The sequence below is a fragment of the Rhinolophus hipposideros genome (assembly GCF_964194185.1).
Source record: "Rhinolophus hipposideros genome assembly, chromosome: 17".
Taxonomy (NCBI): domain Eukaryota; kingdom Metazoa; phylum Chordata; class Mammalia; order Chiroptera; family Rhinolophidae; genus Rhinolophus; species Rhinolophus hipposideros.
This window is the reverse complement of record NC_138063.1, coordinates 32,070,018-32,084,659: the sequence shown is the minus strand read 5'-3', so window position 1 is coordinate 32,084,659 and position 14,642 is coordinate 32,070,018. Positions and strand designations below refer to the sequence as shown.

General features: G+C 34.3%; 1 protein-coding gene across 6 annotated transcripts in view; it reads right to left on the bottom strand.

Moving 5' to 3' along the window:
- Positions 1-14,642, bottom strand: part of NOL4 (nucleolar protein 4) — a 304,929-nt gene that overhangs the window by 197,236 nt on the left and 93,051 nt on the right. For 5 of the 6 annotated variants that reach the window (XM_081079085.1, XM_081079081.1, XM_081079080.1 and 2 more), the window contains one exon: positions 810-921. In XM_081079085.1, the coding sequence (XP_080935211.1) occupies positions 810-921 (112 nt within the window). Of the gene's footprint in view, positions 1-233; positions 296-809; positions 922-14,642 lie in introns of those variants that run through there. The other variant, XM_081079084.1, reaches the window with a different exon arrangement.

The following is a 14,642-nucleotide window of genomic DNA, read 5'->3' as shown; positions in this document are numbered from 1 at the left end:
TTGTTCAAATTGAAATAAGATTCTAGATACCAACTGTTTAGGACATGGGAAGCATTACAGATGGATTGTAGAAAAAATAACCAGGTGTATTGTGACAGATAAGCACTATGGATAAATCAGTTATTTCTAACTACAGGGGAGCTGTTTGATCCTGGTTAACAATGAGTGAAGGCAATATGGTGATTAAACACAATTATTTGTAGTTTTATATTTTTCTCTTGCGGCACACTTACTTCTGGAACATTTGCTTTTTTCCTTCTTTTTTCTTTTTCTTTTTTGTCAGTCTGCTCATCCTATGACACAGGGGAATGGGCTAGCCTAAGGGTATATTTGAGATTAATTTAATTGCTGAGAGAATTTCATAGATTAGGAAAATAATCTAGATAATTTTTAATGAAACTTAAACCCAAATTATAATTTGTATATAACATTTTTCATTGAAGGAACTCCATACTATTCAACGCTTTTAGAAATAAGTAATTGGCAGATTTAAAAGGACACAAATGGAACATCAATTTCCTTGTTGAATATATCTAAAATACCACGAGATACACAGCATGAATGAATATTAAAACATTATTATAAGAAAAAAGTTATTTGCCCCAGTGAAAACTGTCTTTCCTCTAAAAATGGGCACTGACCTACTCTGTAAGTTGCTATTCAAAATTCACTGCCTCCTACTTTAATAAATGAGATGATCTGACTTGTTGAACTGTTTCAGTGTACCACGTTTTTTATAAAAATGTGAGATATAAATTGCCATTATGAATAAAATTACTTCAAATCTCACTATTTGACACTGTGGCTACCTTTATGATCTGTTCCATCTGGGTTTAAATGCATTCTTTTCTGGCACTCTGAGCAGCTCATTAGAAATCGTGTCACCGCTTCTCTTGGTAGGAAGGCATAGCTCTCTGAAATCTGCAATGATTCACAAAATAGAAGTGTTATTATATAAGCTGACTGAGTATGATTCAACAGAAATGATCATTGTATTTCCAAATAAGACGCATTATTCCATAATGGCAGGAAGCACAATGAAAGCATGCACTGCACACCATGCATCATTTCAAGAAATATCTATCCAACTCGATTGCATGTCTCTTAATAATAGCTAATAATGCGATGTGGAGAGAAAAGAAACCAACCACATCTGAATGGGTATGTTTCTATTTTCACATTTCTTTTAGTAAGAATAATCACAGTGTACAGATATTCTTGTGAATTTTCCTTATTAATAATTGCCAACATTGTTTTTAAAACTTACTGCTAGCATCATGAAAATTTTATCCAGTTTTACATATCTATTTTAAAATTTTGTCCCAAGTAAAAGCAATAAATGTTGGATTTTGCATTAATGAGCATTTCTTCATTATTGCCTTTCAAAATATTTTAAGTGAAAATAAGAGAATTCTAACTAAACTCATGTATATATTTACTGCAGTGAATCATCCCTTCCACAGAAAATGACACATCTGGAAATGCATTTGGGCCACTTATTTCATTTGTTACTTTATGTAAGTTTTTCATAATTTATGTCCACAATAGCTCACATTGTCAGAGAAAGCTTTCCCAGTGCCCCATACAGACAGAGCTTCTATTTTCAGAACCATGATCTAAAGTCAAGTTAAAAATCAATACTCCTGTCACTGATTTTTTAAAAATATTCTTAAAAAGAAAAAAAGAAAAAAAACAAGACATTTCTCTCATTAAAGCAAATCATTTCTGCAGTGAAACTGACAAATTGTTAAATATCTCTAAAGGAAAATTAACAATGACTCAGTTCTACTAAGACGTCTGATACAGGGCATTAGTTTTCTACCATAGAATACTGGTACAGGAAATATGAGGTAAGTAGGAGGAATAAATAAGATGTAAACTAGAGATAAGTGCCACAGACGATTTCTCAGGTGCATGCATGGCTGTTATGAACACTAATACATTTTTTCATTAAATTGGGGTGACAATGGTTAGTAAAATTACATAGGTTTCAAATATAAATTTCTATAATACATCATCTTTATATCACATTCTGTGATCACCATCTAGAGTCAGTTCCCCTTTCATCACCATATATTTGACGCCCCTGTGCTCGCTTCGGCAGCACATATACTAAAATTGGAACGATATATTTGACCCCCTTTTCCCTCTTCTACTAATCCCCCATTACCCTATGATAACCACAAAACTGTTGTCTGTGTCTATGAGCTTTTGTTTCTTTGTCTTGTTCCCTTATTGCTTGCAGTTTTATATCCCACAGATGAGTGAAGTCACATGGTTCTCGACTTTTTTTGTCTGACTTATTTCTCTTAGCATAATAATCTCAAGATCCAACCATGTTGTCACAAATGGCAGTAGTTCATCTTTTCTTATGGTAGAGCAGTATTCCATTGTGTATATATACCACATGGAAAATATGCCCCTCATGTATAATTGAGTACAACTCTATACTATGTTCTGCTAATGGCGATGGGGTCAACTTTTGCTTATCCATGCTACAGAAGGAGCACAGCATTAAGGAAACTCTTCATACTGAGATCTAAAATTGCAAAGCATATTTTTCCTTGAATTTAATATTTAAATCAATCTGTGTCACTTAGCCTATCCCGCTGACTCTCAGGAAAAGAAGCCATTAAGAATACCAAAGTGAAGGAACAAGTCTGTAATTAAAATCTGGCATGGACAATCTACACACAGGTAATTTATGTTTAACTTTACTAGGATTTGAAGTATGACAATCTGATTTTTGATATAGCAATCATTTGTAAATTAAGATGTCCAGCTTTTTAAAAAATACTTCTTCATACTATACAAGGAGACGTGATAGAAAAATAAGCAGAAAATTTTGAAAGTATTTCAAACTATTTTATATTAGTTATTAAATAAGGATATATATATGTATATATATATATATATATATATATATATACATATATACATATATACATATATATATATATATATATATATATATACAATTTAAATTCCCATTTGCTCTCTCTTATGCTCTTTCTCTTTATACACACATGCACATGGACACACACAAATTTGATTCCTATTCATCTATTTTACAGAGGGAATGAACACCTTTGCCTGATTTATTTATCTGATTAGAGGTCATTTTTTCAGACTCTCTGAAAATCTATTTTACAATCATGCATTAGTAAAACAAAGTTTATGATGCATGCCCAGTCCTGATATTTTCTATTTTAACTCACAGAGAATTATAGTCCATTTGGACAAATGGGGTTGACCAGTAAATTCATTAACAAATAGGATTTGAGAAGAATGCTCCATTGATTTTCATAAAGGATTTCTATTAAAACTTTCCTCTCCTAATATAAAAATCTTCCATTGAAAGAAAGATAGGCACATAGTGGAGTTGCAGGGATGCTCCATTGGCTTCCATGGTCCTCATGAGCTTCATAACCTACGTTTTTCCCAATACTAATAAAGCACATGTGTAAAAAAACCCCTTCTCAACAGATTTATGATTGACCATTCACAATCGTATTACTTGTTCTAGCTCTACTTAACTCCAAATCAATTTGTCTTAGAATCATTATTAATCATATGACATTTCTTTTACAGCTTTACTCTGAAAAACAAGTACCTGTAATGGGCACAAATATGTTTGCATTCATGTGCAATTATGTGCATTGAATAATATAAAGCCCCATTGTGTATCTTAGAAAAGATTTTTAGCAAGTATTTTATCACATTATTATTTGTGGTGGTATTATTGCATAGCGTTCAGAATGTCACTATATGTCATATAAATGGATAAATGGGTGTACTTTTCTTGGTGTTCAGAATTCATTTAATAGGCAGACCTGCGGAGGCTTCCGACCGTCCACAGGTTTTTTTCTTCCCCACCTCATGGTCACTTGGGTCCACAGACTATGGAGTCTTCTTAGGTACAGGGATGAAAGATCCTCTGAATGGACTCTTCAAGTCTCACACTGACTTCTGAAACAATATTTATCCTTCCATGGAAGTGAAGAGGGAAAATCATTCCTTTTTCCTTATCTAGAATCGTTCCTCCCAGAACTCTTTGAAATTAAGAGTCACGGGCAACCTTCATTGCTAAGGTTCTCAGAACATTTTTTTTGGGGGGGGAGGGAAGGGGAATAGGACTTTATTGGGGAACCGTGTGTACTTCCAGGACTTTTTTTTTTTCCAATTCGTTGTCCTTTCAATCTTAGTTGTGGAGGGTGCCATTCAGCTTCAAGTTGTCCTTTCAGTCTTAGTTGTGGAGCGTGTAGCTCAACTCCAGGTCCAGTTGCCGTTACTAGTTGCAGGGGGCGCAGCCCACCATCTCTTGCGGGAGTCCAACCGGCAACCTTGTGGTTGTGAGGATGCACTCCAACCAACTGAGCCATCCAGGAGCTCAGCGACAGCTCAGCTCAAGGTGCCGTGTTCAATCTTAGTTGTTGGGGGCGCTGCCCACCATCCCTTGCGCGACTCAAGGAATTGAACTGGCAACCTTGTGGTTGGGAGCCCATTGGCCCATGTGGGAATCGAACCGGTAGCCTTCGGAGTCAGGAGCATGGAGCTCTAACGACCTGAGCCACCGGCCGGCCCACTCTCAGAACATTTTTAAAAATGAAAAATAAAAAATCCTTAAAAATTTCTTAAATTATGATCATTAGAATAATTACATTTTCAGAATTAAAGCCATTTGATGAAATTCTGTCTTTGGATCCTGCCGATATCCTTTGATAACTCCATTCAGAGATAACACTGAAAGCCTACATGTGAAGCATTTTTTGAAGTTGGGTCCCAGGCTAACCGCCCCAACGGTCCCTGCCCTAATGAAAGGCTGTTTCCATGAATGTTTAAAATGCTAAATCAACTTTAAATAGATGTTCATAAATGGTGATAAAACTCAGGGACATGTTCTTCCAGGCTGTCTATTTATCAAAGTCCTAACCCCTTACACGCAATCTGTAAAAGCAGTTGCATATAAAACCTAGTAATAAGGGACAGAAAAGGAAAAATATTTTGATTCAGATACTTGAAATACCATTCTACTAATGCTATGATTAATTATATAAAATGCTATAATAATTCATAAATGTCTATTTTTAACCCACTTTTCAAATCTAATCACTTCTCTGTTTCTAGGAGAGAGATCAGACATTGAATATACAGTACAGAACATTTTCTAGGACATTAGGGAGGAGAATATTTCAGTTGAAAATGTATTCTTAGAAACACCTTTATTTGGGAAAGATAGAGAGTATTCCCCTAGAATTTGTTTAGGAACACAGAAATGCTGCATCTTGTTATTAATAAGAAGCAAAGTATAACATGAATGGATATTATTAGTTTGCTCCCTCTGAACTAAACACTAAAGACAACTGCCATGTGACATTCCACATATGTTACTTACAACAGAAATAAGGACTGGAACGTCACCATATGAACAATATAAACTGCTATCCTTAACATTAATTTATCAGGTAAATAATTTCAAGTACCTCTTTATTAGAAATATTATTTTCTATAAGTCTAGACTTGCTTTCTTACGTGTATATAATGCTTTATACTTTTCATTGGGTTTTGCAATCGTTTTAGACAGTGGCTAAAACAGATTTTATGGTAATGCTTTGATAAATAGATTGACTAATACAAAGAGATGAAATGAATTGCCATTGTCAGACAGTAAAAGGCAAAGCAAAGAGCTGAAACTCAAACATCGATCTCTAAAATCCTGATTTATTTCTATAAATTGAATGGATCATGGTGAGCTTATCCAATAGACAGATTAGACAAATGTTTAGAATCCACGGAAAGCAGGAACATCAAAATAGATTTTTTTAATTATGTATTTCAAAAAACATCAAAGTGTTATCACAGGATAAAGTCAGCACTTGCAAAACTTCCTTAAACTTGAGTTATGGCTGTAGATTTGTTGTTGAACTTTGAATTAGCTAGAATTGAGGGGTGGGGATGTTGTGGCACAACACAATATTTTTATTACTTGTCACTTCTAAAGATCTTAATCTGTGTAGTGAATTTTGATATTGTTTTAAATGAAAATATTAATTCAAAGTCCATTAAGACTGGAATTCATCAGTAATGCAGAAAATGATAAATAACATATAACATAAATTACAAGTAGAATGATTCTCCCATCAAAAAAAACAGGGCAATGCTTCTACATAAAAACAATTGCACTACAGCATCTTTAGATGTACTAAACAATAAAATTGGCCTCTGGAGCAAAGATGGTATGACATTAGTAATCCAATGATAAACTAATCTATGTGAAGAAGGCCTAATAATCAAGTCCCATAAGGGGTCATACTATTGATATTCCACTTATGGGGAAAAAAAATACACACACACACACACACACACACACATTTCTGAAAAGTTTACTGACAAGTATTGTAACAGAAAGGATGATGAGCATTTTACCTTGCCAACGTCCCTGGCTTTCTGAAGAAAGAAGAAACAGACTTTATTTAAAACCCTACAACTATAAAGTCAAATTCTGGAAGTTCTCCAGTGCCACTTACCTTCCCCTCAACACAGCTCAGTTAATGTAAAAATGTCAATTATCCAAAAGAAATGAAATAAAAATCCATCCTAGTTAAATAATTTACAAATCTCATCTTATAATTTCGATAACATATAATTCCTAAAGTTTTCTTACATTTACTTTTGAAGAGCAGAGTTTTATCTTGAGAAATAAACCTTTCTTACTTGGATCGGAATATATGAATATAAAGTTAAAAACATGAAAGAAGTTAATTAATCAAAACAATGTAATAAATCATTGCCTTGCTATAATTTTTCAGATTGTGTCTCACAATTACATGATAGAAGTTTATCTTATTAACTCAAGCCATAAAATTTTATAAATTGGGAGCAAAATTGATAACGGAATTTTAACACAGGATTATTTGCCTTATGTCTCTCTTCTTCAGTCCCAAGCATCCTTCCTCTCTAATTCTAACTGTTTCATTTCTGAATATTTCCAACAGAAAGGCCCTTTAAATTTACTCAGTTTGTACATAAACCTGCAATTCCCTAGTTCCTGAAATGGTAGAGACTTGACAATTGTCGAAATTAAGATTCTCATTCATTATATGGTAACTATTAATTGCTTTGGTTGTTTTACAAAAGAGGAAATATTTCCTAAATGTCTGTCATGCGGGAGATCCTGCTTGCTGCACCATTTGTTGTGTGAGGCAGCCTGCAAGGTCTCTGGTCCTACTCCCCACATAAGAACACAGGACATAGTGAGGCCAAAAAGGAACACCCACGGAGCCATAGATAGGGGAGTCATACCACTATAGTCTCACTGGAGGCTGGATCCACAGGACCTGCAACCTGCTGTCCGCTTCTCTGCCTGCCAACCAACTGACTGACCAACCTATGCAGCCGTGACTATACAACAACGCAGACAGTTATATCAGTGGTTAATTGGCTAACTGGTAACAACCGATGGTCAATTAGCCACAGCTGAGGGCCATCTACTACCTGAGTCAGCACCTTTCCACGTGAGGCTGAGAGCCTGGAAACTGCTCTCTGGGACTCTGTCTCCACAATGTCACATGTATGTTTACATTTTCCATTAATTGAGTTCTTAATAAGTGGATTAGGCTAAGTAAGAATTTTACATGATTTTATCATTTAATCCTCACAACAATCCCAGGAATAGATGATTATCATCACTATTATCATCTCTGTTTAACATATGTGGAAACGAAGCTTGAGAGAGGTTGTATAATTTGTTAAACAAGTAAAAGAGAGAAGACTAATGTGATAATCTGGAATCAGAGCCTAACCCTTTAATCACTATATTTTATAGCTTGGTTATCAGTATTACAGAAGAAATTGAGAGAGAGAGACTGTCTCATCCATGAAGAGTTGCAATATTAACCTCACAGCATAGGTTAATTATGCTAAAATGTTTATAATGTTCCCTGGTGTGAGGTTCTTTATAAAATGCTCTAACCTATTTGAGATGACCTTTCTGAATACAAGGGGCTGCCAAGTGCTCTGTACCTTGTCTCAGGTTACAAAGTTCAACAGGAAACACATCAGACTATGCAGTAACAATACAGAGCTCCACCTGGAGGAAATTAACAGGCCATCTGTTCCAGCAGAACTGATAGCTAAAGTGATGACTTTGTAATATTGTAATAGCCAAGACTAAATGCACAAGACTTAGGCTTTTAATAGAACATACAAGAAGGAGTGTAAGTATCCTATTTCTAAAGGAATAAGACTTCTAGTTAAAAGGAATTCACCAGTAGAGAAGTCATTCTTCGTTTAAGATTTGAACCTAATGCATGAGCTGAAGTACAGACATCACATGACACTAGGGAATCATGACCATAAGCAATCACTTTTTAAAGCAAAAAAAAAAGCTAAATTCAAAAGACTTATCAACCCAAATCACACCATTCTGTCCTGTTTATAAGGATCAAATAAAACAAACAAACAAAAAAAACCCCAGAATTAATGTTGTTAAATATCAGTAATTAGAAAAAGTAGTAGGCAAGTGTTGAAGCTTTTAATAAATTACATTACTCCACAGAGTGATGCCCTGGCATAGTTATTCCATATCTAACGCCGAGGTTTAGTGTAAAATAAAATTGGACTAATCATAATATTTTGTAAAATTACTTTCTCCACCTTTGCTTCATAAAATGAATTTAGAGAATAGCAATTATATCTTTATTTTACTGGAATAATAACATTAAAACCATGTTTTTTGGTTTTTTTTTTTGCGAAATATGCAGTACATTCATGGAAGAATTTGCCCCTTAAGAGCCAAACTTGACATTTCCTCTAATGAACACTTTTGGGATTATGAATAAAGAAAAAAAATCACAATATTCTCCACTGAAATTTGTTTATCTTACCATATTTAATATTACATATTAAATATTTAATATTGTGATATGGTATCACAAACCACCTGCAATATACATAATTAAATAAAGAAACTATAGAAAATTTATTTTTAAAAGCTAATAAAATTAAATATACTTGAAAAAACTCTATAAACCCAAATGCTATAAAGACCCTAAATATCCTTATTCATAAGGACAGAGCACAACATGGTCCAGAGAGACCCCTGTCTGAGGAAGGAAAGTCTTGCTTCTGGGCAACATCTCCAACTCAACAAAGACCACTCTGCTTTTATCTGTCTTACAGATTGTATTTCTTTAAAAACATTTGTAAGGAGGGCATCAGGATACACACACACACACACACACACACACACACACACACACACACACATACATGGATATACAGATATCTATATACATATTGCTTGGCTTGCAAATGCTGTAACATTTGGCCTAGGCATTTTTCTAGATGTGTTACAAAATTTAAATATCCAGCCAATGGTTTGCTCTTATATTATATTGGGTCTTTTTCACTATTTCATGAATGATTAAAGATGAGTAGTAAACATCACTGTACTTCTACAGAGGAAATTATTAATTTGTGGATGTGCATATGGAAACAGTCTTATAAAGTGAAGACATTTTTCAACTAAACTTTTATTCATTCAACAAATACCTATTGAATGCATAGACACTATAATTCTCTCTGAATACTGCTACATTTGGTTCTATACCACTAATGTGTCTGGATACATCAAATTATTGGAACCACCTATTGGTAATTGGTTAATTTTGAAGTGATTCTGAAAAATACTTTTATCCAGACAACATAAATACACTAGTGCATACTCTTAGTTAAAGTTCATTTATAGTAATAATCAGTTAGAGAAGAAGCCAGACGTTTGGCCTGTCTAATCGAATCTGGATTCACTCTGAACCACAACGATTTTTGATTCAGAACCAACCCTAGCTACCACTGCAGAAAGACTTTGTGCTATGTTGTATCTGTCTACCTCTAAACATTTGCTAAATAAGCAACTGAATTCTTGTACCTTAATAATGTCTCTAGTACCAAAACAAGATGCTGCTGGATTTGCACTTTAACCCCAAATTCACCACTGCTCCCCTGGTGGAGGATTCTCACCTTCTGTTTGGGTTCCTATCAACCCTGCAGCATTACTTGCTTTGCTATGACTCTGGTAATGTTTACTCCAGTATCAGTTCCTATCACTGTCCACTATTTCTTTCTCTTCTTTCTTCTCTGATAATTTCCTACATTCAATCTTCATACCTATTCATCAACTTCCCTTGCCTTTTGCATTTAGTTAGTTAAGGGAGGGGGGTGGTCTGGCCCAGTCAGAAATATCTCTGGCTGATTTTTAAATAGGATTAGGCTAGATAAAATACAGCACACCCAATTAAATTTTAATTCCAGATAAATATACAATATTGGGATAAACATACTAAAATTTACTGTCTATCTAAAATTCAAAAATAATTGGGCATGTTATATACATCCTATCCACCTTATAGGATACATTTATCTAAGATGAATGAAAATATGGGTTAGAGCCTAAATATAATTTTAAATTTGGAACAAAATGGTATGTCAGGAAAATCTGAGAATATACCAAGAGCAGAAGTGAGACACAGAGTAGGTGGAAGTGATTCTTGGGCAGTCTGCTGGCAATTTGAAATCACAGTGCCCACTGAAAGCAATGTTTTCCAATTTTTTTAAACCAACAGCACAGGTATGAATATATTTTATACCATAAGCGAGTGCATATTCACATTTATGTAATAAAATGGATCGTTTCTATTCTCTTCTTTTTCACTTTTTAAAAGTGATCACAGGCCACTAAATTGCCTTGACAGCTCAGTAATGGGTTGTGATATGCAATGCAAAAATCACTGGCCAAAAGAAGAGGTATGCAGTCTGTCAATCCAAAGATATTTGTTGTGGTGTTGAGAGAATATGGTGGTTATGTGATCAAGTTTAAAATAAAGGCTGGCAAATCGAAAGGAGATCTAAAATAGGCAGGACTATTTCTAGACAGTTCAGATCATATTTTAGACAGCCAAAAGCCATTTGGAAATTTGAGGCGAATGCATGAAGTGCAGGGTGAGAGAAATGAACAGTGAATGTGGTGCAGCGGCATAGGTCAGTATCCTCCAGGCATGGAGAAATGGTACAAGTGGGAGGCAAAAGGCAAAGACACTCAGCTTGAGCAAAGGCACAGAAATCCACTACAGGACAAAAAGAAATGAGAGGAGGAAAACAGGGTTATCGGCATTTCAGGGCAAAAGCAGATGAATTTGTCACAACATCACTATACATTAGTAGATCAAGGTATAGGCAAACAAACAATATAATGTGATTTAAGTTCATTATAATTAAAATCAACTTTTAATAATCAACTCATTATAATTAATCAAATGATTGGAAATCATTTGTTTCATTGATTATACTTCAAGTTTAGCTGTACTGCTCTGTAAAAAAGAATTTTATTTTCATTTGTTTTGTCTTTAGTATAATGATGAATATCTGCTTTGGAGTTGTATTTTGCAATAATTATAAGTCATCATTTGAGCACATGCGACGGACAGACAGTATAAAAAAGAGACATAGTCAAATAAACTGGAGGTATCTCTAAATTTGTGTGTTCTATTTCTGTGTTGCTTCTTATGTTAGAATATTTAGCTGTTAAAGAACAGACTGTCATAACGAAAGATTCTTACATTAGATGAAAAAAAATGAGCAGATGGACACTGAAAAACTTTTTCTTCCTACATGTTTCCTAATAGTAAAATAAAGAGAATCTCTAAATATTAAATAAAATGACTCAGCAGATCAAGTGTTTATACAATTACAGCATGAAAACTACAGGAAGATATGCAGCCACACATGAGAAGTATGGAAAATTTACTTCCCCTCTTAATTTCTCTTGAAGAGTGTGTATAATATGATATATTAGTGTTTTTACTGAGTCTTAGGGGAGAACAAGTAGAATTTAGCCTTCCTGGTCTCAAATGCACTGGCCCGCACAAGCTCTCCCTGGTTCCTGTTACAATTCCCTCCGTTCAGGTGTCCCTGCTAGTCAATGGGAAGCAGCATTTCTTTTGAAACAGGTAGCCAAGAAAATTGTTGCTGCAGTCATTCAAAGCAGGCAAGAATTAGCCATCGTCGAGGAAAGAGAAGAAAATGGAGAAGGCTAGACTTCATTCTACTAGAGTCTAGTGAGTTGTACTACCCTCATATATTTATGCAGGCAAAGTACAGGATCCGTGAGATGACAATAATGTGCCATGGATACAGAATTCATTGGCCTCTTGAATTGCTCAACAACTGGCAAATAATGAAAACATTTTTGTGATATACCAATTAGAGAAATAGCCACATGGTTTCCTTTAGAAAATGTCTCTCAACTTGGGGTATTTACTGTGCTGTATAGGTGCTTTTGAAAATTGGGAGTAAGGATGCATTTTGATTATCACAATAACTGGGGCTTGTGTTGCTGGAACTTAACACTCAGGCATTAAGGATAAGAAAATGGCTTGGAGTACTTGGTACAATGACAACTGTCTGCCCAAAAAACTTACAGTGCCCTACTGAGAAACATGGCTTTACACTACACAAATAATTATACAACTAATGGATGCATGTAACAAATGATACTATGTTTGCATGTTCTCTACTGAAGAGAAAAAATACACCAAGATAGACATTTCTCGGTCCAAATTCCAAATCCTCAGAAGCAGCAGCTAGGTCACCGCAACAGTTTCTTTCAGGATTCACCTCCTTTCCGATTAGTACGTAAGGTCAAGGAGCAGAGCCATGCTCAAATATGGTCATGCTATACAAGTTGACTGGGAGAGGACATTCCCAGAAAAGCAAGACTGGAGGGGAAGATGAGGAGTAGAGCAGTTTATAAACAGATAAAAAATAGGTAATGGTTGGTTTCTTTTTATTTATCATGAAATGACTAAAACTGCACCTGATAAGGCTAGAGAATAATAATATCACATCTCAGAAAGTCATGAATGAAAACATGGATGGGTGGTATCCATAGGTCACTGAGGGGCACAGGTGACACAAAGAAAGAAATAGACCTTTCAATATCTATAATAGTTAATAGAAAAAAAGTTGTTCACAGCATCTGTCACCACACAAACAACTTCATATGTTTTTAAAAAATCATGTTTCTATTCACGTCAATACAATAATGTTTGAAGCAATTATTATGTTAAAACCTTTACATATATTATTTCTGAGCTCCAAAAAACCCTATAAATAACACATGCCAAAATCGCACATATATAACTTTCCTTATCAGCATTTAAACCCAAATCTATCTGGAGCCAGCACCATTTTCTATCACCTCACAACAGTCACACTCCATTCTATTTATTCTTCCTATTAAATTCTATAGCAATTAAATACATATATATGTATTTACACAGGTGCTCATATGCATATACTTTAGGGAATTCAAAAGATTTTATTTCTTGCACCATCACAGTACCCAGGAATACCTAACTAAATCTCTGGATCTGTGTGATACTAGGCATTAAACGTTTAGTTTTAAAAGCTGCATTGGCTCATTTTCACCACAAGGGTGCACTGAAGTAGCAACTTACTAGGCTGGACATAAAGAGTTAATGAGGTTTTTCTAAAAGGTTAATGCCCTTTTCAAGAATATATCTATTTACTGGAACATTATTGTTTAATATGGAAATTATTAATGATAGGGTTTGTAACATTAGTTGATGATGAACTGGTCTGGGTGAGCTCATGTCTTTTGATGGTCTCCACTACCAAAAAGACAGCTTCTGGGTATAAAGCATTGCACTACGATTCTGCCCACCTGTGATAATTCTAACTACACCTACACAAGAAATAAATCAATTCTGATGAATAGCAGTACACTGTTTTAAAATTGTTATTTAATACTCTAATTGCCATGCCACCGATTTTTTTCATTCTGAGATGTGTTACAGATGTGACTTAGTAGTCTGAATATTAGTTTTAGTTTTCAAAAACAATGGAATGTTCTAACATAAAAGTGGATTTAATATTATGTGTATTGTGTTTAAATTTAATAGCTGTCTTCAATATTTAGAAGTCACCTGTGTGAAACCTGACTTATTGTATAACAGTATCACTGAGTTCAATATTAAAGAATGTCTATAAAAATTAAATTTTTGGAATAATTTTAAGTTTTTAACTCTATTTTGACATACAGAACAGTTGTTTATTTAAGCCATTCTAGTCTATAATAATAAAATGAAATAAACAATGTTAGAAAGGCAGTGCCCTATATTTATTTGCTATATTATTTTACTTTTTCTTTATATTAGGTCAAAGAAGATGGTTGACAGACATAAAATTAATTGGTGTTATTCCTTCAAAATTTGAAGAAAACTGTAATATAGCTCCCTCATTTTATATGTGAGTAAACTGTAGCCTAAGCCAAAAAGAGGTTAAATTAATAGTTTGGAACGCTTGGATTTTTATTAGTGCTATTTTTTCACGCCACAATGGCTACAAATTTTGCTCATTAGTCTCATTATGAGTTGACAAGAATTCTGGGAATTTTTATGTAACCAGCTAGCAGAAACTGGTGCAAGTTAAAATACACAATTGAGGAATAGAGATGCTGAACCAATAGTTTTGTTTGTTTGTTTAAAAAAATGACAAAACGATGCAAACTAAAGTTTTAAGGTTAATTGTTCTAGATCTGGTAGAATAAAGATTTTCCTTTTAAC